This window comes from Globicephala melas, chromosome 2, assembly GCF_963455315.2.
Source record: "Globicephala melas chromosome 2, mGloMel1.2, whole genome shotgun sequence".
NCBI classification, from domain to species: domain Eukaryota; kingdom Metazoa; phylum Chordata; class Mammalia; order Artiodactyla; family Delphinidae; genus Globicephala; species Globicephala melas.
The window spans coordinates 152,251,123-152,275,321 of NC_083315.2; the positions used below are offsets into that span (position 1 = coordinate 152,251,123).

Sequence of the window (24,199 nt, forward strand, 5' to 3'; positions counted from 1 at the left end):
GATCCTCCCATCCTTAGAATTCTAAGTTTCCTCTATCACCTCTGTCTAAACCAGACACTGGTTCCAATCTTATCAGGCTCTTTGCCTTTCCTTCATGGCACTTAGCAGTTTCTAATACAACATATATGGTTCACGTGCCTGTTTGTTTACAAAAGTAGGAACCATAACTTTCTGTTCGCTGTTATCGGTAATGCTCAGTGCAGTGCCTGGCATGGAAACAGCACTCAGTATTTACTGGTTTAATGAATAGAGGCAGATACAGCTTTCAGAGTATTTTATTGGAGCAAAACAATATATTTCATGGGATGACTCTTAAGTCATCTCAAGTAGTTCCCCTTCAGCTCTTAACAGGCACTCTCAAAATGGACACACCTCCCCCAACCCATCATTTATAGCTTGACAGTCATCCAACAACAACAGCAACGAAAAGTCATCTGGCAAAAAAAGGAGACCAGGGAGGGGTGTGGGTAAGGGAGAGAGTGACATTTTAACACAACACTAAATTTTAAAAGGTTTTATTTATATTTCCCCTTCTCTTTCTCAGATTGTATGAGCATTACAGGACTGGAGAAGGGTTATCACAGCACCTCTTGCAAATTCCAGTTTACAGGAATGAAAAAATATGGGCCAACAAAATATGATCTCGGCTCTCCATAAGCTATTTCTCTATTCTTATTTTCTCTCTTTCCCCCTTCTTAATGTTAGCTACCTTTATCCAGAGGGGGATCATCAAGACTGTTGGCATGCTGGCTGACATGGTGATCTCACTAGTATCCTGTGAAGAACCGTCAAGGATGCTTTTTATCGTCCAACCATTAACACCACTGAGGTTCAAGACCTAACATCAAGGGGGAAGACAAGTCACCACTCCCCCCTAGTCAGTGATATGTCCCACACTTCCTTGGAAGGCCTGGGCCAAACGACAAAGCTTTGCACAAGAAACTCGGGAACTGTGTTGGAAAAAGCAGACACTGAGTGGGCTTAAGGCTCCTTGTGTATGGAAGGATGCACTATCCACGCAGACAGCGACAAGGCAGGACACTTGGCACATCAGGGCACTGCTCCAATTTTTACCTTTCATTCAACCTCCCCGTAACTGCTCCAAAAGAACAGAGCTTTGGGTGTGCTTCATTAAAAACACAGTAAAGGCAGTTTAAGAGCCACTGAATTCTTTATGGTCAGTTTAATAAACTCATCATACCACAAAAAAATCACAGTTTATAAGGCCATTTATCACGTGCACTACACAGTAAACAAGACCTTGCCCACAGCTCCCCCAAGTCAGTCACAAGGATGACTGGGAATGTGATACCTCAGACTCAGCAGAGACATTAGAATAAACATTTCCAATAAGGGCTCAAGCTAGCCCCTTCGGTTTCCTCCCTAGAAAAGGCTCAATCTATAGCAAAAGGTGCTTAAAAAACAGAAGTCACTAGAAATGACAAAAGGGGCAACAGCATTTTCTACACATTAAAAGCAAAGGGATCACTGGCCAGTCCTGGCATTTCCTCTGTATGATAAGGGAGGAAGCCAGCCTTCTAACCCAGCTATCTGGGCACATGGCAAATGGCTAGGAGCCTGAACACTGCATTTCATGTGGATAAAGCTGAAGAGAGAATGGACAAGCTTTTCTTTATGTGGAAGGTGTTTTAATTAACTGGCTTAATGGATTAAGAAAACAGCTGTTCAACAGCCAAGAAGAATCCTTTGATTTTCGTAACTCCCTCTTCATAACTCCTTTGGGCTAAGATGATTTTACCTGTGTGAAGTACTCAGCAGTTCTTGACCTTCATGAAAGTGGACAGAGGAAAACCACAACTTTCCCATTTTTTCTAACCACATGGGTTATAGCAAGTACAGATTAAAACCTATTCTGGCTTACCTAGAACACCAGGAAAGACACCCTGGGAATTAGGGCACAGCAATTCTTTATACAAGAGAACCAGGAGGGACCTCCCTGGCGGTTCAGTGGTTAAGACGCCGCGCTTCCACTGCAGGGGGTGCGGGTTTGATCCGTGGTCGGGGAACTAGGATCCTACATGCCACGTGGCACAGCCAAAAAAAAAAAAAAGAGAGAGAACCAGGAGACAGTCAATTGTATTTAACCTTTTCTAGGTGGTTTTGCCACAAATTCATACAAAACAAGAACCCAAATTCTCTTTCTTCACTGCCTATGACATGACTAGAAGTTCTGTGCTGCTGCCCAATCCAGTATGACAAGGGGCCAGAGATCCTCATCAATTTGGAAAGAGGCACATGGGGGAAGAAATAGGGTCTTGGCCTCTGAAAGGGCATCAGGCAAACACGCAGCCCTTAGTAGTTGTGTCGGGTTATTTCTGTTCACCTTCCATGACTACACGCGGAAGAGGGGTGTCTGACCATATGAAATCCTCACCTTATCACGAAAGTTTAAGACAGTGACGAGAAGTTCTTCAAACAAGCAAACAGTACTCTGGGCTCTGGAGACCAGAATGTTTTTTTAAAGGGAAAAAATGTTCCAAAGCAAAGCGAAAAGTTTAGTGCTTCAAAGACCCTGCCCCTGAACATTCTCTTTCAATGCTCTAGAACGTACGCCATATTCTACGGTAAGGCTTTTAAAATAAAGGTGGGAGGAGAATCTGCCACTGCCACTTGATCCGTTCTTTGGGTGTGATTTTGATGTCCCCTAGTTATAAACTTCCTGGTTTCTGATGTGATCTGCAGAAAAAGGTGGTATAAACCTGAAATGGATGAAGACAAAGCTAAATAAGAGGGATGAGAAAAAGTAATAAGGATTAGTCACACCTCTATCGACTAACTCTGATGACCAGCCTTGGTAGTAATGGTTAGCTGATGCCTGTTTGAATCCCATCAGATTCTTGAAGCAGGCTGTGTTAAACCATGTACTAAACAATACTTATTGGTCCCAGACTTCTACTCATTCCCAATGGCAGTATTTACATACACTTGTGTTTCCCCAAGTGCTTGGTTAAGTAATGATATTTGTGATATGACTGGACCCTAGATTTATATTACAGTTTCAAGAAGAGACAACCAGTGTGTGTAATGTTTTGTCCTCTAGAAAGTAGAGGTCCTAGAGAGATCACAGGAGTTTTCTCTCTTCAAAATAAATCTGTAACTTAACTGCATTTATCCTGAAATAACTGCATAGCAAAGTGATATATATATATATATTTAAATGCCCATATTAAGTGACATTTTAAGTTGCAGTGACTTCATGCAAGCCAAAATAAAAGACTGGCCATTAAGTTCATTGCTTTAAGTTTGTGACTTCTGCAAACCCTACATCACTAAATAGTAACTTCAGCGCAAAAGCTCTCTGGTTCTAATGGGGTTCTATGGTGAGGACCTAGATGTGCAGGAAAGGTTAGTAATGTATTTTATTTTACAGGACTAATTACTTAGTTACCACAATCTTTTTTACTTCAACTTGTACATGCTAAATGCAGTCCCGGCATCTCTACTTGGTTCTTTTCACTTTTTCCTATTCTTTAAAAAATTAAAATAAAACCTTGGAATATTTCAAGGGCTTAAGGCTCTCAGATGCTGAGAGTGACCAAAGATAACTTAAGACATGAAAACAAAACTTCACAAACAATAGCATTGCTTACATCCTCCACTACATGTATCTGCACAAAAATACCACAGCTGATGACAAGATGCCCAGGAGAATTTGGACTGAAAATTTTTACCAATAAAAGGAGTGATTTCAAAAATAGAGATGTACAAAACTACTTTCACACAAAGTTTTTCCATTCTGTTCCCAGTCCTTCCCCTATAATACTAAAAGACAAGCTGATCTTGGGTATAAAAAAAGTCAAAAGTTCTCTTCACTTAAGCTTTGGTCAACAGAAGAAAGTAAGAACTTTAACATGGTGATTTTCAGATTTGCTCTTTGGTCAAGCAGTATAAAGCTCGCTGAAAGAAATCCCCTTACTTGGTATGAAAACAGAGTCAAAATAGAGAATCCCAGTTTAGCAATAAATAAGTGTTCAGAATTTCTCAGGGAAAAAACAAGGGGTAATGGAAGGAGATGGAGCCCCTAAAGCCCCAGATGCCAGGTTAGAACTGCATTAGGACATTAAGAATAAAAGAGAAGTATCACTCAGAGTGATTTTTTTTTTTTTTTTTTTTTTTTGCGGTACGCGGGCCTCTCACTGTTGTGGCCTCTCCTGTTGCGGAGCACAGGCTCCGGACGCGCAGGCTCAGCGGCCACGGCTCACGGGCCCAGCCGCTCCGCGGCATGTGGGATCCTCCCGGACCGGGGCACGAACCCGTGTCCCCTGCATCGGCAGGCGGACTCTCAACCACTGAGTCACCAGGGAAGCCCCAGAGTGATATTTAAATGGGTCATCTTCTAAGAAGGGTAAGTTAATAAACTTTAATCCTTAAATTAGGAACATGACAAATGATTTCTGAGCGGAGATTTACCAACATTCTCCTTTATCAGTTGAAACCCTAATATGGACCCAAACCCAGGCAGAGGCTGTCATGGTTCTGAAAAGTAGAAAGCAGTCAGAAGGAAACCACAGACATTCTACAAGGAGCAGCCACCCCTCTCCCCGCCACCCCCGCCCTCACCGCGCAGGAGGGCGCGTCACTCTGTGGAGCAGCTGTGTACACAGAAGAGTGCGGGGTGAGTCGACTTCGGCACCGAGGTCTGACCAGAGGCGGGTGTGGGTGCTTTTAAAACATTTAAGTGTTTTAAACAGGGGGTGGGAGTGTTAGATTCCAGCTTGGGAAGAACCCAGAAACTGGACATGCCCTCAGATGGTGACCATTACGAAGAAACATTTGATGGTGAAGGAAGATATCATCTGGTGACCAGAACAAAATGGAATAAGACCAAGCCTTGGAGGCTCCTGGCCAGGGAGGGATATACAATGACAGGGAGTTTCAGCAATGTTAGTGTTTACTACTTTTCTTAAATGGCTAAACTTAAGACACATTAAAACGCTTTGGTTGATTACGTGACTGGTTAAACAAGGATTCCAAGGCTGGCAACCTCTGAGACCTGGACTGGAAGTAAGTGGAAGGCACTTGCTCCCCAGGAAGGAGGGCCAGGTGAGTCTCGAGACTGTAATGTCAGGGCCAGCAGGAGCTTTGGATGGGCCCACATCTGTGAGGCGGCTGGGAGAGGAAAATGGCCTGCGTGGTTAGCCAGAGACAGGGTAGGGTCAGTGTGATTTCACAAGTAGAATAGTTATAAAATAAAACATTTTTTAATGGACAAAAAAGCAAAGTGAGTCACCTCTCTTTTTAAAGGTGATGTAGCAAAGGAAGGATGTGAAGCAGTTTTCACTATTTACAAAATATCATTTAGAGTGGAGGTGGCCACCGTCAGTAGTTGAGGAAATCTCTTGCACAGGAAGTGTGGTTCCTGCAACTGGACTGGAAAGGCCACACACTCTCCTGGGTGAGGGAGAGTTCCTTTAGGGGAGCACCAAAAGGCTCAGTCTTCTGTTTCTTCATATGTAGTCTCGTCAAAGGGCCTGTCCAATAGAGGTACCGACCGATGACGGGAATATTTCAGGTGCAAGAGGTCCCCGACTTCATCTATCTCCTTTAAAGCCTAAAATATACAAGACAGAGCAGAGGTTAGTCAGAGCCAGGAGGAGGAAGACACATTTGGTGCTTTATTTTTCTAAAAACAATCATGGCAAGATTATCCTGTGGTGGGACCATGTCCAATGCATTTACTCTGAGAAGACTAGAGTCTAGCAATGGAAAGAGCTGCTTTTTGAGCAAGGACATCAGGCTGACCATGAAGAACAGGTTGTGAAGAGCAGGGATGCAGAATAAAGGGTATAATTCATCAAAATAGGACACGCTGGGACTTCCCTGGTGACGCAGTGGTTAAGAATCCGCCTGCCAATGCAGGGGATTGGCAGGGGACAGAGGTTCGAGCCCTGGTCCGGGAAGATCCCACATGCCGTGGAGCAACTAAGCCCGTGTGCCACAACTACTGAGCCTGTGCTCTAGAGTCCGAGAGCCACAAGTGCTGAGCTCGTGCGCCACAACTACTGAAGCCCACATGCCTAGAGCTGGTGCTCCACAACAAGGGAAGCCACCGCAATGAGAAGCCCGCGCACCGCAACGAAGAGTAGCCCCCGCGTGCCGCAACTAGAGAAAGCCCGCGCACAGCAACAAAGACCCAACGCAGCCATAAATAAATAAATAAATAAATAAATAAATAAATAAATAAATATTTTTTAAAAAGAGAAAGAGCATTTTAATATTTTTAAAAAATATATGACATGCTTGGAAGAAGAAGGAATATGTATCCTGAATTTGCCAGGCTGGCTATAATTTGTCATTTCTCCTTTTACCCTCCAGTACTTGTTCTTTCTGTTATCACACTACCAAAAAAGTGAGAAGTCTGCATTGGGATGCTTCCTAGATGCAAGATGAAGAGAGTCCCCAAAGTGGGCTGCTGTGCAGACTTAGTAAGAAAACGTGGAAGCCAGCAAGGAAAGAAACAGAGCCAGCATTTAAACTCAGGTTTGATTTAAAACCCCCAAATCCTACCATTGAGAGATTATCTTGTCTTTCCATCAAAACTCTCTCAGTATAACTTTCTTTTCTATAAAACCTGCTCTTTTATTTTTCAAATATGTTTCTTATAAAAATTAAAACACTAAGACAAGTGATGAAAAGTCTCTTCCTGATTGCAATTACCAGGTAGGCCTGGTAATCTGTGTATGGTTTCTTATACATACTTAAAAACAAACAAACAAAACCCAACTCCTGGTTGAAGTATACATACATACAGCAAAGTACACAACTCATAGTTCACACAGTTAACTTTCCAAAAAGCAGCACACAGGGAGTCAGAATAGAGAATGATAATATAAGAAAGGGATATATGTTCAGAATTTCTTAGAAAATGTTTAATGGAAGGACAAGGAAATTCCAAGCCCCAGATACCTCTCAGAAAAATCCATGGAAGACAGCAAAAATTTTCGAATCCTAGATTCTAAGGCTTTCTAATAAAAGCACCTGGCTCAGGTCACAGAATGCATTTTCAGGTCATGGCAGCTCTCCAGCCCTGTTATTCACTCCCCAAGCACATGTGGATGTTGCCTAGTGGGTCTAATAGGCCTCAGCTCTGGAGACAATGGCTCTATCTAGGACACCATCTCATTAGACTAAGAAAGGGTAATGTGGGCAGTAGAAGCCCTATTGCCTAAGTCTGACTCTCCAAATTTCCGTCACATCGTATAAATCTTCTGTCCACTCTCATGGTTGTAATCCCATATGAAAATGTACATCTTCTAGTTCAGAAAAGGGAATCAGTTGATTATCAGTAAACAGACACATATACCTGTTCCTAAATTTAACTTTTAAAAAATCAGTGTTTGTAGAGAGGAAAAAGAAACACCAAGAAATAGTATTCCTTATTTATTCTAGCATAAGAAAAAAATACTCTTCACTCCAAATGTGAAAAATATAAAAAGCAAATAAGAGCTGGACTTCAACATGCTATCCGAACAGTGGTACCTTTGAGAAGAGGTTTAATTAAAAGCTCCATATAGAAACAATTTAAGATGGAATTTCAGCTGAGCGAACCCATTAACTGTTTATTCCCCTGACCTCTGATACAGATTTATTAATTTAAAACAATACATGACTTACTAAGATCACAAAGTAAAGGATATTCAGAAGAACATGATATTTTTCATCAATTAAAAAAGAAAATGAATAGAGACAGAAAAAAAGCCACAGTAGCCCAAAGGGATCTAGATAACAAGATTATGACGGATACCACACCAACTATCTCAGACGAATGGGTTTTATTTATATAAAAGGTAAAATTATGCGACTTCCCTGGTAGTCCAGTGGTTAAGACTCTGTGCTTCTAATGCAGGGTGCCTGAGTTCAATCCCTGGACAGGGAACTAGATCCCACATGCCACAACTAAAAGAGCCCACATGCCGCAACTAAACATCCCGCATGCCGCAACGAAGATGCCGTGTGCCGCAACTAAAGACTTGGTGCAGCCAAATAAATAAATAAATAAATATTAAAAAGGAAAAAAAGAGATAAAATTGTAACTAGAAACTGCTGGTCATGATGTGGGGTTACCTGGTTAGATTAGGAATAATGAAGCATTACAAGTACCAACTGTTAACAAATAGTCTACACTTACACTGAACCTCCAGATCACAGGGTAAGATGGGTTCTTAGGGAAAAAACATGTTAATTTAGGGTTGAGTATGGCCCTTGAATAAGAGAATATTCTCGGATACTTGTGCACCCCTGAGCTAATAAGCTTGCTCTTCTTCTTTTAAAAAATAATAGCTTTATTGAGATACAATTCACATGCCAAAAAATTCACCTTTTTAGAAGTTTACAATTCAGTGCTTCTGAGTATATTCACAAAGTTGTCAACTTTCATCACTATCTAATTTTAAAGCATTATCACCTCAAAAAATAAACCCCATACTCATATCCTCATTCCTCCTTTCCTAAGCCCTGACAACCAGCAATCTATTTTCTGACCCAATGACTTTGTTTATTTCAGACATTTCATATAAATGTGGTCTTCTGTGTCTTCTTTCACTTGGCATAATGTTTTCAAGGCTCCTCCATGTTGTAAGGGTACAAATTCATTCGTTTGCGTGTGGTTATCCAGCTGTATAGAACCACCAGTTGAAGAGACTATACTTTCCCCATTAACTAGTCTTAGGCCCTTGTTGAAAATCAATTAGCCATAGATGTCTGGGTTTATTTCTTGACTCTTAATTCTATTCCATTGGTCTATAAGTCTATCTTTATGCTAGTACTCCGCTGTTTCAATTACTGTAGCTTTGAAGTAAGTTTTAAAATCAGGAAATTTGAGTCCCCCAACTTCTGTTTTCTTTTTCAACATTGTTTTGGCCATCTGGGGCCCCCTACAATTCCATATGAATTTGATGATCAGCTCTTCTACTTCTTCCAAAAAAAAAGCCATTGTAATTTTGATACGGATTGCAATGGATCTACAGATCTTGCTGTACTCCACATTAACAATACTAAATCTTCCAGCCCATGAACATAGGGTATCTTTCCATTTATTTAAATCTTCTTTCATTTCTTTCAGCAATGTTTCATAGCAATATGCAAGTCTTTCACCTCCCCTGGTTAAATTTATTCCTAGGTAGTATATTCTTTTGAATGCTCTCATAAATGAAATATTAATTTCCTTTTCATGTGTTCACTGCCGGTGTATAGAAATACGCTAATTTTTGTGTCTTTTACTCTGCAATTTTGCTGAATATATTTATTAGCTCTAGCAGATTAGTTTTTTGTGTGTGAATTGTATAGCATTTTCTATATACAGAATCATGTCATGGGGCCCATTAATAAATGAAAGTTCATTTTTATCTCATAATTTTCATGTTTACTTCCATAAAAAAATCATAAGACAAAAGTCATAAGACAAAATCATAAGACATAAAAAAATCATAAGACAAATCATAAGGTTTGTTGACTTCAACAAACCTGTGGTTTCAAAAAATGCACTTTATGCTTAAAAAACCTAAATGGGGCTTCCCTGGTGGCGCAGTGGTTGAGAATCCGCCTGCCAATGCAGGAGACGTGGGTTCGAGCCCTGGCCCTGGAGGGTCCCACATGCCGTGGAGCAACTAAGCCCGCGAGCCACAACTACTGAGCCCACATGCCACAACTACTGAAGCCCACGAGCCACACCTACTGAAGCCTGTGTGCCTAGAGCCCATGCTCTGCAACAAGAGAAGCCACTGCAGCGAAGAGTAGTCCCTGCTCACACAACTAGAGAAAGCCCACGCTCAGCAGTGAAGACCCAACGCAGCCAAAAATAAATAAATAGATAAATAAATAAACAAATAAATTTTAAAAAAAAACCTAAATGGAAGGCAAAGTCAAATAATCCTGCAAGTGGATCTTATGAGAAAAATATTAGCACTCTCAACTGGTAAACGCAACAGAAATATAACAAGATATACTGGTTACATCTAAATTATTTCTCTCTTTTTTAAAAAAATTATTTATTTATTTGGCTGGGCCAGGTCTTTAGTTGTGGCATGCAGGATCTTCATTGCAGCATGTGGGCTCTTAGTTGTGGCATGCTGGATCTAGTTCCCTGACCAGGGATTGAACACGGGCCCCCTGAATTGGGAGTGTGGAGTCTTAACTGCTGGACCACCAGGGAAGTCCCTAAATGATTTCTTGAATGTGTACAGTTATCAGGAGTAAAAACTGTTAGAAAACACAGTGAATTACTATAGCCATTGCATTTAATGACACAGATGTTTTTTAAAAGGTGTGCTGGGCTTCCCTGGTGGTGTAGTGGTTGAGAGTCCGCCTGCCGATGCAGGGAACACGGGTTCGTGCCCCGGTCTGGGAAGATCCCACATGCCGCAGAGCAGCTAGGCCCGTGAGCCATGGCCGCTGAGCCTGCACGTCTGGAGCCTGTGCGCCGCAATGGGAGAGGCCACAACAGTGAGAGGCCCGCGTACCGCAAAAAAAAATAAAATAAAATAAAATAAAGAAAAAGAAAAAAAAGGTGTGCTGAAACTCCTAAACACCCAAATAAAGTAGAGTGGAAGAAAAGTTGATATTGCTGGGTTAAAAAATAATCAATGAAGAAATTCACCAGTAAGATTTTTGAGTAAAGGGAAAATCTATTGGAAAAAATCCAAAAGGTGTAATCAAGATAAAAAAGAAGAAAAACAAAGATACAGTATCAATAAACTGAATTCAATTTCAGTGTCAGAAGAAGATTAAGAATATACTCATACTGGTAGGAGTTTTGCTATGAAGAAATAGGGAAGAAAAATCAAAATCTTTAGCAGTTAAGAAAATTAAAATGTCAATTAAACTTTTAAAAACATACATTCATAATATTCTTTAAGATTAGTAGCTCTCCAATGAATTAATATTATGATATTTCTATCAACTAATTTTATGCAAATATGTTCTAGAGCTCTATAAACTCTCAGAAAGTAATACTTATGTAATATAAAGTCTGAAATCTTGAAGATGTTAGAGACAAGATGGTGGAATAGAAGGACTTGAGTTCACCCCCTCTCACGAAAACACCAAAATCACAAGTAACTGCTGAACAACCATTGACAAAAAACACTGGAACCTGCTAAAAAAGATATTCTACATCCAAAGACAAAGAAAAGGCCACAATGCGATGGTAGGAGGGGCGCATTCACGATATAATCAAATCCCATACCCACCGGGTGGGTGACCCACAAACTGGAAAATAATTACATGGTAGAGGTTCTCCCACAAGAATGAGAGTTCTGAGCCCCACATCAGGCATCCCGGCCTGAGGGTCTGGCATCGGAAGGAGGAGCCCCCAGAGCATTTGGCTTTGAAGGCCAGTGGGGCTTGATCACAGGAACTCCACAGGACTGAGGGAAACAGAAACTCCACTCTTGGAAGGCACACACAAGGACACAAGGGAAAAAGCAGTGACTACATAGGAGCCAGGGCCAGACCTACATGTTGGTCTCGGAGGGTCGCTTGGGGAGGTGGGGGGGGGGCGGGTGTGGCCCACTGTGGGGACAAGGTTACTGGTGGCAGAAGTACTGGGGAGTACTCATTGGCATGAGCTCTCTGGGAGTCTGCCATTTTGACACCAAGACCTGGCCCTACCCAACAGCCTATAGGGTCCAGTGCTGGAATGCCTCAGACCAAACAACCAACACAGCGAGAACACAGCCCCAGCCATCAGCAGACAGGCTGCCTAAAGTCTTCCTGGGCCCACAGCTGCCTCTAAACACACCCCTTGACATGGCCCTGTCCACCAGAGGGACAAGACCCAGCTCTACCCACCAGTGGGCAGGCACCAGTCCCTCCCACCAGGAGGCCTGCACAAGCCTCTAGACCAGCCTCACCCACCAAGGGGCAGACACCAGAAGGAAGAGGAACTACAACCCTGCAGCCTGTGGAATGGAGACTGCAAACACAGAAAGTTAGACAAAATGAGACGGCAGAGGAATATGTTCCACAGAAGGAACAAGATAAAAACCCCAGAAGAACAACTAAGTCAAGTGGAGATAGGCAATCTACCTGAAAAAGAATGGAGGCACAGACCGAGAAGGTACAAGAAATGTATTACAAAGAGCTAGAAGATATAAAGAACAAACAAACATAGTTGAACAAAACAATAACTGAAATGAAAAATACACTAGGAGGAATCTATAACAGAATAAATGAGGCAGAAGAACGGATAAGTGAGCTGGAAGACAGAATGGTGGAAATCACTGCAGCAGAACAGAATAAAGAAAAAAGAATGAAAAGAAATAAGGACAGTTTCAGAGACCTCTGGAACAACATTAAACATTAGACCAACATTCGCATTACAGGGATCCCAGAAGGAGAAGAGAGAGAGATAGGGCCTAAGAAAATATGTGAAGAGATAATAGCTAAAAACTTCCCTAACATGGGGGAAAAAACAGTCACCCAACTGCAGGAAGTGCAGAGTCCCATACAGCATAAAACCAAGGAGGAACATGCTGAGTCACATATTAATCAAACTGACAAAAATTAAAGGCAAAGAGAAAATATTAAAAGCAACAAGGGAAAAGCAACAAATAACATACAAGGGAATCTCCATAAGGTTATAAGCTGATTTTTTCACCAGAAACTGCAGGGTAGAAGGAAGTGGCACAATGTATTTAAAGTGATGAAAGGGAAAAACCTACAGCCAAGAATACGCTACACAGCTAGGCTCTCATTCAGTTTTGACGGAGAAATCTAAAGCTTTACAGACAAGCAAAAGCTGACAGAATTCAGCACCAACAAACCAGGTTTACGACAATTGCATAAGGAACTTCTCTAGGTTGAAAATAAAAGGCCACAATTAGAAACAAGAAAATTACAAATGGGAAAGCTCACTGGTAAAGGCAAACATACAGTAAAGGTAGGAAATCATCCACACACAAATACGATATCAAAACCAACAATCATGAGGAGAGTACAAATGCAGGATATTGGAAATGCATTTGAAATTAAGAGACCAGCAACTTATAACAATCTTGTATGTAGACAGACTGCTATACCAAAACCTCATGGTAACTGCAAACCAAAAATCTACAATAGGTACACACAAACAAAAAAGAAAGGAATCCAAACACAACACTAAAGATAGTCATCAAATAACAAGAGAACAGAAGAGGAAGGGAAGAAAAAAGACCTGTGAAAACAAATCCAAAACAATTAACATAATGGTAATAAAAACATACATATGGGTAATTACCTTAAATGTAAATGGATTAAATGTTCCAACCAAAAGACACAGACTGGCTGAATGGATACAAAAACAATACTCATATACATGTTGTCTACAAGAGACCCACTTCAGATCTAGGGATGCATACAGAGTGAAAGTGAGGGGATGGAAAAAGGTATTCCATACAAATGGAATTCAAAAGAAAGCTGGAGTAGCAATACTCATATCAGACAAAATAGACTTTAAAGACTGTTACAAGAGACAAAGAAGGACGCTACATAATAATCAAGGGATCAATCAAAGAAGAAGATATAACAATTAGAAATATATATGCACACAACATAGGAGCACCCCAATATATAAGGCAAATGCTAACAGCCATAAAAGGGGAAGTCAACAATAGCACAATGATAGTGGGGGAACTTTAACACCCCACTTACATCAATGAACAGATCATCCAGACAAAAAATCAATAAGGCAACACAGGCCTTAAATGACACATTGGATTTGATGGCCTTAATTGATATTTATAGAGCATTCCACCTGAAAGCAGCAGAATACACATTCTTTTCAGGTGCACATGGAACATTTCTCCAGGATAGATCACATGCTGGACCACAAAGCAAGCCTCAGTAAATTTAAGAAAACTGAAATCAAAGTATCTTTTCTGACCACAATGCTATGAGATTAGAAGTCAATTACACGAAAAAAAACTGTAAAAAACACAAACAATTGGAGGCTAAACTATATGCTACTAAACAAGCAATGGATCACTGAAGAAATCAAAGAGGAAATCAAAAAATACCTACAGACAAATGAAAACATGATGATCCAAAACCTATGGGACACAGCAAAAGCAGTTCTAAGAGGGAACTTTATAGCAATACAAGCTTACCTCAGGAAATAAGAAAAATCTCAAAGAAACAACCTAACGTAACACCTAAAGCAACTAGAGAAAGAACAAACAAAACCCTAAGTTAGTAGAAGAAATCATAAAGATCAGAGCAGAAATAAATGAAATACAGACTAAAAAAAACAATAGAAAAGATCAATGAAACTAAAAGCTGGTTCTTTGAAAAGATAAACAAAATTGATAAACCTTTAGACAGACTCATCAAGAAGAAAGGGAGAGGGCTCAAATCAATAAAATTAGAAATGAAAAGGAAGAAGTTACAACTGACACCACAGAAATACAAAGGACCATAAGAGACTACTACAAGCAACTATATGCCAATAAAATGACAACCTAAAATAAATGGACAAATTCCAAAAAGGTACCATCTCCCAAGACTGATTCAGGAAGAAACAGAAAATATGAACCGACCAATCACAAATACTGAAATTGAAACTGATAGCAGTTAACTAATTTCCAAAACTAATTTCCAATAAACTAATTTCCAAAACACCCAACAGGGACTTCTCTGGTGGTCCAGTGTTGAGACTCCGCACTTCCAATGCAGGGGGTGTGGGTTCGATCCCTGGTCGAGGAACTAGGATCTCACATGCCATGCAGCGTGGCCAAAAAATAAATAAATAAATATAAAAATACTTTGTGTGTGTGTGTGTATAAAAACTCCCAACAAACAGAAGTCCAGGACCAGATGGCTTTGCAGGTGAATTCTATCAAACATTTAGAGAAGAGTTAACACCTATCCTTCTGAAACTATTCCCCAAAACTGCAAAGTAAGGAACACTCCCTAACTCATTCTATAAGGCCACTATCACCCTGATACCAAAACCACACAACAATACCACAATGGAAGAAAATTACAGGCCAGTAACACTGATGAAGATGGTTGCAAAAATCCTCAACAAAATACTAGCAAACTGAATCCAATGATACATTAAAAGGATCATACACCATCCAAGTGAGATTTATCCCAGGGACACAAGAATTTTTCGATGTCCGCAAATCAATCAGTGTGATACACCACATTAACAAATTGAAGAATAAAAACTATATGATCATTTCAATAGATGCAGAATTTTGACAAAATTCAACACCCATTTATGATAAAAACTCTCCAGAAAGTGAGCATAGAGGGAACCTACTTCTGGGAGTTGCCTGGTGGCCTAGTGGTTAGGATTCAGTGCTATCACTGCAGTGGCCTGGGCTTGATCCCTGGTTGGGGAACTGAGATCCCACAAGCCACGTAGTGCAGCCAAAAGAAGAGGGAACCTACCTCAACATAGTAAAGCCCATATATGACAAACCCACAGCTAACATCATACTCAATGGTGAAAAGTTGAAAGCATTTCCTCTAAGATCAGTAACAAGACAATGATGTCCACTCTTGCCACTTTTATTCAACATAGTTTTGGAAGTCCTTGACACAGAAATCAGAGAAGAAAATGAAATAAAACGAATCCAAACTGGAAAAGAAGTAAAACTGTCACTGTTTGCAGATGACATGATACCATACATAGAAAATCCTAAAGATGTTACCAGAAAACTACTAGAGCTCATCAATGTATTTGGTAAAGTTGCAGGATACAAAATTAATACACAGAAATCTGTTGCATTCCTATACACTAACACCAAAAGATCAGAAAGAGAAATTAAGGAAACAATCCCATTTGCCGTCACATCAAAAAGAATAAAATACCTAGGAATAAACCTTCCTACGGAGACAGAAGACCTGTACTCTGAAAACTATGTGATGCTGATGAAAGAAATCAAAGATGACACAGACAGATGGAAAGATAAACCACGTTCTTGGATTGGAAGAATCAATATTGTCAAAATGACTATACTACCCAAGGCAATCTACAGATTCAATGCAATCCCTATCAAATCACCAAGGGCATTTTTTGCAGATCTAGAACAAAAAATCTTAAAATTTATATGGAGACGTAAAAGACTCTGAATAGGCAAAGCAACCCTGAGAAAGAAAAATGGACCTGGAGGAATCAGGCTATACTGACTTCAGATTATACGATAAAAGCTACAGTAATCAAAACAGCATGGTATGGGCACAAAGACAGACTTATAGATCAACGGAACAGGATAGAAAGCCCAGAAATAAACCCACGAACCTATGGTCAATTAATGTGTGACAAAGGAGGCAAGGATATACAATGGAGAAAAGACAATCTCTTCAATAAGCGGTGCTGGGAAAACTGGACAGTTACATGTAAAAGAATGAAATCAGAACATTCTCTAACACCATATACAAAAAACCCCTCAAAATGGATTAAAGACCTAAATGTAAGACCAGATACTATAAAATTCTTAGAGGAAAACATAGGCAGAACACTCTTTGACATAAATCGCAGGAGTATCTTTTTGGATCCACCTCCTAGAGTAATGAAAATAAAAACAAAAATAAACAAGTGGGATCTAATTAAACTTAAAAGCTTCTGCACAGCAAAGGAAACCATAATCAAACAAAGAGACAGGACTTCCCTGGTGGCACAGTGGTTAAGAACCTGCTTGCGAATGCAGGGGACACGGGTTCAATCTCTGGTCTGGGAAGATCCCACATGCGGCGGAGCAACTAAGCCCATGCGCCACAACTACTGAGGCTGCGCTCTAGAACCTGTGAGCCACAACTACCAAGCCCATGTGCCACAACTACTGAAGCCCATGTGACCTAGAGCCTGCGTACCGCAACTACTGAGCCCATGCGCTACAACTACTGAAGCCCACATGCCTAGAGCCCACGCACTGCAACAAGAGAAGCCACGGCAATGAGAAGCCCATGCACCGCAATGAAGAGTAGACCCCAGTCACCGCTAAGTAGAGGCCGCGTGCAGCAATGAAGACCCAACGCAGCCAAATAAATAAATAAATAAACAAACAAACAAAGAGACAGCCCAGAGAATGGGAGAAAATATTTGCAAGTGATGCGACCGACAAAGGATTAATTTCCAAAATATACGAATGGCTCATGCAGCTCAATATCACAAAAACAAACAACCTAATCAAAAAATGGGCAAAGATCTACACAGACAATTCCCCAAAGAAGACATAGAGAGGGCCAAAAAGCACATGAAAAGATGCTTAACATCACTAATTATTAGAGAAAAGCAAATCAAAACTACAGTGAGGTATCACCTCACACCGGTCAGAATGGCCATCATCAAAAAGTCTACTTAACAGGGCTTCCTTGGTGGCGCAGTGGTTAAGAATCCACCTGCCAATGCAAAGGACACAGGTTCGAGCCCTGGTCTGGGAAGATCCCACATGCCACAGAGCAACTAAGCCCATGCACCACAACTACTGAGCCTGTGCTCTAGAGCCTGCGAGCCACACCTACTGAGCCTGCGTGCCACAACTACTGAAGCCCACGCACCTAGAGCCCGTGCTCCACAATGAGAGAAGCCACCACAACAAGAAGCCCACGTACTGCAAAGAAGAGTAGCCCCTGCTTACCACAACTAGAGAAAGCCCGGGCGCATCAATGAAGACCCAATGCAGCCAAAAAAAAAAACAGTGGACCAGGCTTGACTAGACATCATGGTACTCTTCACCACTGCACACACTTCAAAAAAAAAAAGTCTACAAAGTCTACAAACAATAAATGCTAGAGAGGGTGTAGAGAAAAGGGAACCCTTCTACACTCTTGGTGGGAATGTAAGCTGGTGCAGCCACTGTGGAAAACAGTATGGAGGTTCCTCAGAAAACTAAAACTAGAACTACCATATGATCCAGCAGTCCCACTACTGGGTATATATCCAGACAAAACTAAAATTAAAAAAGATGCATGCACCCCTATGTTCCTAGCAGCACTATTTACAATAATCAAGATATGGAAACAACCTAAATGTCCATCAACAGAGGAATGGATAAAGAAGGTGTGGTAATATATACAATGGAACATCACTCAGCCATAAAAAAGAATGAAATAATTTGCAGCAACATGGATGGACCTAGTGATTATCATACTAAGTGAAGTCAGACAGAGAAAGAGAAATATCATATGATAACATTTATATGTGGAATCTAAAGAAATGATACAAATGAACTTATTTACAAAACAGGAATAGACCCACAGACTTAGAGAACGAACTTATGGTTACCAAAGGGGAATGGTGGGGGTGTGGGATAAATTAGGAGTTTGGGATGAACATATACACATGACTAGATATAAAATAGATAACAAGGACCTACTGTACAGCTCAGGGAACTCTACTCACTCCTCTGTAATAACCTATATGGAAAAAGAATCTGAAAAAGAATAGATATATGTATATGTATAAACTGAATCACTGTTGTACACTTGAAACTAACACAACATTGTAAATCAACTATACTCCAATATAAAATAAAAATTTTTTAAAAAATAAAAATAATCAAGATACTGGTGAGAAGACAGACACCTAAATCAATGAAACAGAACAGACTTTTCAGAAATGAATTTACACAATATATTCAACTGATTTTTGACAAAGTTTCTAAGGAAAACACATGGAGGAATGATAGCCTTTTTTCAAAAAATGATGCTGAATATGAATAATAGCCTAAAAGACCTCTAAAAACTTGATAATATGAAAATAAAAGATAATGAAACTTGGACATAAACTTGTACAGATACTTTATCACAGAAGATACACAGATGGCAACTGAGCACATTAAAAAAAAAAGGTTCAACAACATTTGTGATTAGGGAAATACAATCTAAAGTCATCATGTTATCCAATATACATATTAGAGGGACTAGAATTTAAAAGTTTAATGGATGCAGCTTCAATCCCTGGTCGGGGCACTAAGATCCCACATGCTGCAGGGCGACTAAGCTCAGATGCCACAACTAGAGAGAAGCCTGTGCACCGCAGTGGAGGATCCCGCATGCCGCAACTAAGACCCGACGCGGCCAAAAATAAAATAAATATTTTTTAAAAATTAATAAGCCAATCCTAATTCAGAGAGAAATAAGAAAAACATTAGAAATACTGATATTGATACGAAGGTGTGCTTTACTAAAATATGTGGGATTCCACTGACATGGTGTTCATTGGAAAATCCCTATCCAAATCAAAAAGTTAGAAAATAATAGCAAAATAAACCAACAGAAGGATAAGAAAAAATTCAAAAGGGAAAAATACACTAGAAATGCTAAAAAAAAAAAAAATTAAATAAAAAATGCTAAAAAAAGAAGTCTGAAGTCTCAGGTGTGAAATAATAGCATATTAAGAGAACATCAAGAGATGAGAACATATTAAGAGACCATAAATAATTACATTCAGTAATAATTATGAGCTCCTACTATGTGCCTGGCACTGTGGTAGGTCCTGGGGATACAGAATGAGAAAAATAGACTTAGTCCCTCCTAAAGATTTATCTAATGGTAAAGATTGCCATTAAATAATTACAGGTGTAAAGAATTTCCTAGGGGAGAGTCTTAGGATTTCCAGAAATATCTAGCCAAGAGGGTTTGGGAAAACCCTTGAGCAAGTTTCTTTTAAGTGGAGATGTTAAGAATGAGTAGCAGTCAGCCAGGCAAAGGGGAGAGAAAGGTCAAGAGAGAAACTGCCACAGACAGAACAACACACAAGAAAGCTCAGGGGAGAAACAGCTAGAGTAGAAAGAGAATGTAGAGCTGTAGAGATCATAATGAGAGAGAGTGGAACAAGATGAAGCCAGAAAATTCCCTAGAGCCCTGATCATGCAGGGTCTGGTGGGTGATGCTAACAGTTTTGCAATTTTTTTTAAATAGCAATGTATTAAGCAGCATTGTGCACTCCCTCCTCTACTTCACCAGTAAATATCTCAGGTGCTCAGAGAGCATCAGGACCAACAGATGATTAATTTCATCTGATAAACAGGCCTTCTTAGTATAAGGTATATTATATCAAAGTGAAAATGTCTACTTACAGTATCAAGCATTTCTTTGGTATGAGCTGCTGACAGGCAAAACCTGGCTCTGGACTCAATGATTGGGGTAGCAGGAAATCCTACCACAACTACACCGATATTCCGCTTTAGCATCTCCCGTCCAAAGGCGCTGCAGAGGGAAAACAAGAAAAGAAACCAGGAAGAATAATAAATCACACAGTTCAAAGGCCTGAACGATGTAAACTCTTGGGTGATACAGGCACTAGACAGTTCTATGAGGAATTTCTTCTAACTTCTATGAAAGTTAAAATTGACAGTTTACAAAGACTTTTATTCAATCCTAAAGTGGTCTTCTCCCAAATAGTTTCCTTCAGAAAGGTGAAAGAATATTGTTGGCACAGACCAATTTTTAATAGGGCTTGCCTAAAGTAATTTGCAACTGTAGCCTTAAGGTGTCACTGACATGTAACAGTGGTTCAGAGGTTTCAAAATGAACTTGTTTAAAACCTGGTCCTTGCAGGCTTGGCAGTTTAAAAAGTTCTTAAGATTAAGGATGCAAAGGATCTGGACATCTTTCTGCTGGCAGAAAGGCCAAGCACTAGCCTTCCAGACCAGGCATTTTTTGGATCGACTTAAGTGTTGAGCTGCCTTTGTAATTCAGGGTTTCCTTTGGTGTTTGTGAGGCCAGCTCATCCCCAGACTTCAGATGACCACCCAGACCACACAGTTCTTGTTTAACCCCCCATCCCAAGTCAAACTCGTGGCATGTGACCTTACTCTACATCTGTATCTTGCCTAATTAATACAATTCTAACTTTCATGTAAATTTTGTTATTTACTAAATTATGTTATTCTTTGTCCTTTTCTCTTGTTGACCTACCTTATTCCTTTCTGACTTTTCCCTTAGCTGTTTAAAGCATTTGTTTGAGAATAAAAAATTCCACTCACTTTAGTAATAGCACCAGCTTTCCCCACTCCTAGTAACAGTACATCCTCTTCAATGTGTTTCCTTTGTGTCAGGCCAAGTCCTGCATCTTTAGCACATGCTCCCGAACTGTCTAGTGCTTTATTCCAATTCTGCCTTACTCTCTCTAAATCTTAATTATAACGTACATAGTCAGTTTCACCTGTATAGAATAAATTAGACACAGTCCTCTCTAAAGAAAGCGTTCTAGACTAAGTCAATCCTCCAGAACAGGTAACTTTTTGAGTTTATTTATGATGATAATTCCATTTAAAGAAGAATGAGGGAAATCCTACACCTCTGCTTTGGTGTAGGATTCCCTCATTTCCTCCATCTCCTCTGAAGGCCATAATGCCAATTGCCCATATGACTTCCTACTGGAAACTAAACTCCTCTTTTTCCCTCAATGAGCACCCTTTCCCAATATCCCCCATTCACTAACTTTGGAATCACCATACTTCCAGGTTCCCTGATTTAATTTTCCCTCCTATATTCACTTTAATCAACACTTATTGAGTGCAAGGGGCTGTGGTGGGCACTGGGGATTCAAAGATGAATAGAAATATTTGCTCCTTTAATGAGTTCCATTAAACCTGAGAAATGATCCTTACTCAATTTTATATTTACAATCCAGTCAAAACTCACAAATCTGAAAAGATGTGCCTTTTTTACTGAACCTATACTAAGCAGATGACTCCTTTATTTTATTTTTAAAATAAATTTATTTATTTTTGGCTATGTTGGGTCTTTTTTGCTGTGCACGGGCTTTCTCTAGTTGCGGCAAGCGGGGGCTACTCTTCGTTGCAGTGTGTGGGCTCTAGGTGCGTGGGCTTCAGTAGTTGTGGTACGCGGGCTCAGCAGTTGTGGCTCGCGGGCTCTAGAGCGCAGGCTCAGTAGTTGTGGCACACGGGCTTAGCTGCTCTGCGGCATGTGGGATATTCCTGGACTAGGGATCAAACCCGTGTCCCCTGCATTGGCAGGCGGATTCTTAACCACTGCGCCACCAGGGAAGCCTGACTCCTTTATTTTATATCTCTGGTGCAATTTTGCACATAATTATTTTGCAAATAATTAGATTTGTCCACTTCATATCTGCTTTTCATATATATTTTGGTTTCGTTATACATCTGTACTTCTCAAATACATTGAAAGCTATTCCAGGGCAAAGATTTCCATTATACACGCCTTGCACAAGCCAGAGAGGCTGGTGTAAAGTGCACATCTGACCTCATGGCTCACTGTTCCCCCTTGGGCACTGTACTTCAGCTCCACTCACCTCCTGCTAGTCTTCCATCAGCTAAGTATGTTCCTGCATTGTGGCCTTTGCACAGAAGCTTCTTCCTCCGAGTGGCTAACTTGCTCAGCTAGTTCAAGCTCAGATGTCATCTTCCCTTACCCCTGAGGCTGTCGAGGGTGACCACCCCATTTAATACTGTAATCTGCCCACCCACAGTGCACTCTCAAACCCCATATCCTGCTCTTTTTTTTCCTATAGCCCTTAACACCTTCTAGCATATTACGTAATTTCTTTATTTATTACGTTTGTCTGACTCTTGCTCCAGTAGAGCATAAACTCCACAAGGACATGGGTTTTTCTGTGTTTTGTTCACTGATCTATCTCAATCCCCCAGAAGAGTGCATTAAACTCAAATGTTTGTTTAAGGAAAGACTAACAAGTTAACATATTTTACAAATTGGAATCCACTTGTTTAATCTACGGCAGATCTAGCAAACAAAGGTTAACATAATGAGGCCAAGACAATTTTACCTAACAAAATATATAAGCCTGGTCTCACATCATGGTAAACCTTAAGTCTAATAAGAGGGCAATCTGTAATCTGCAAAAAGGTACCCAATTTTGGCTGGCATGTAGAGCATCAGAGGCACCACTGGAGAATCTTCATTTCCATAGATGATGAAGCCCATATTTTTCAGACGTCTCCTGAAATATCTGACGTTTTCAGCTAACTGCTGTATACACTCTTTGCCTGGAAAATCATGGGGAGGGAAACAAAATAATACTAAGAAAGAAGAAGTGGAAAAAGACAGCAGTCTCCTCCATCTCTATTCTATCAATCAATTCTATGTTTTGTTTCTTCCTTTCCCATATAAAATATTTTTGCACAGTAAACTGTATGGAATATAAGTAGAAACAAATATATCTTGCGTTTGTATTCTGTCATAGTAGGTGTTGATAGCAGATTTTATAGTAATGTACAAAATAAAGTTTAATGACCAGTATTTCTGTGGCACATTAGCGTCTTCAAACATTTTCATTGATACTACCTCATTTAACACTCTACCACCCCTTTACAGTAGGTTGGATAATTATCATCATTCTCATTTTATATATTAGGAGACTCACAAAGGTTGTGAGTGGCCTACAGTTACACAATAATGAGTGGCACAGTTGACTAGAAGCTAGGCCTCTCAACTTCAATATTCATTCCAAACACCGTGCTGCAAATAATTTTACACATAAGACCAGAGACAGAACCATTCAGAGCCCCATATTTTCCTCTTAAGAGTTTATGTTACCATTTCCCTAAAACTTCTACCAGACAGCAATAGCATACACATATGATAATGTAAAAATCATATTTTTAAGCCTACTTTGTTCATCTTCCCTAAAACACAAATGGATTAAGACACACATTTCTCTAACTGCTGATTGACTAAATATTTGGCCTGGTTTTGACTTTACGGTAGGTCAATCTATGAACAGATGTCCAAAAACAATCGTTCTCTTACAGAGAGCAAGACATAAATTCAAAAGATCAGCTTGCAAAGGGCTAAGAACTGTTTTATGTTTTTCTAAATCACAAATACTCACAAATAAGAAAAGGTTGCAGTCATTTTCACATACATTAGAAAGCAAGCAAATTCATATTTTAAAAAATACAACCATACAGCTCAAAGGTAAGTTAATCAATTGCAAATACAGATGACTAACAAATGTCCTTAGAATCAAAACACTAACATATCCGTCATTGACGGGAAACTACTCTAGATAAGTTTGCTACAAATAACCCCAAATTAATACTCTATATGTAAATAATTTCAAGTTGACCGGAGAAGCACATACAAGCTTAGATTAGTTTAGTGTGAACACTGAAGAACATCACTTAAGTTATGACATACATCTTACACATATTAAAACAGACATTAAGGTATGTTAAGTTTATGTTGACAACTGATGAGCCACGTACTCTAATTTTCCCCTAGAAATACCAACACATGCTTACTCTAC

At 40.0% G+C, this 24,199-nt stretch overlaps 1 protein-coding gene across 1 annotated transcript in view; it reads right to left on the bottom strand.

The window, feature by feature from the left end:
* Positions 1–267: 267 nt before the first annotated feature.
* Positions 268–24,199, bottom strand: part of SPTLC2 (serine palmitoyltransferase long chain base subunit 2) — a 116,294-nt gene continuing 92,362 nt past the window's right edge. The window contains exons 10-12 of the mRNA XM_030831896.2: positions 22,802–22,937; positions 20,025–20,154; positions 268–5,572 (exon numbers count right to left, since the gene is read on the bottom strand). Coding sequence (XP_030687756.1) covers positions 5,453–5,572; positions 20,025–20,154; positions 22,802–22,937 — 386 coding nt within the window. The 3' untranslated portion in view covers positions 268–5,452. The remainder of the gene's footprint in view (positions 5,573–20,024; positions 20,155–22,801; positions 22,938–24,199) is intronic.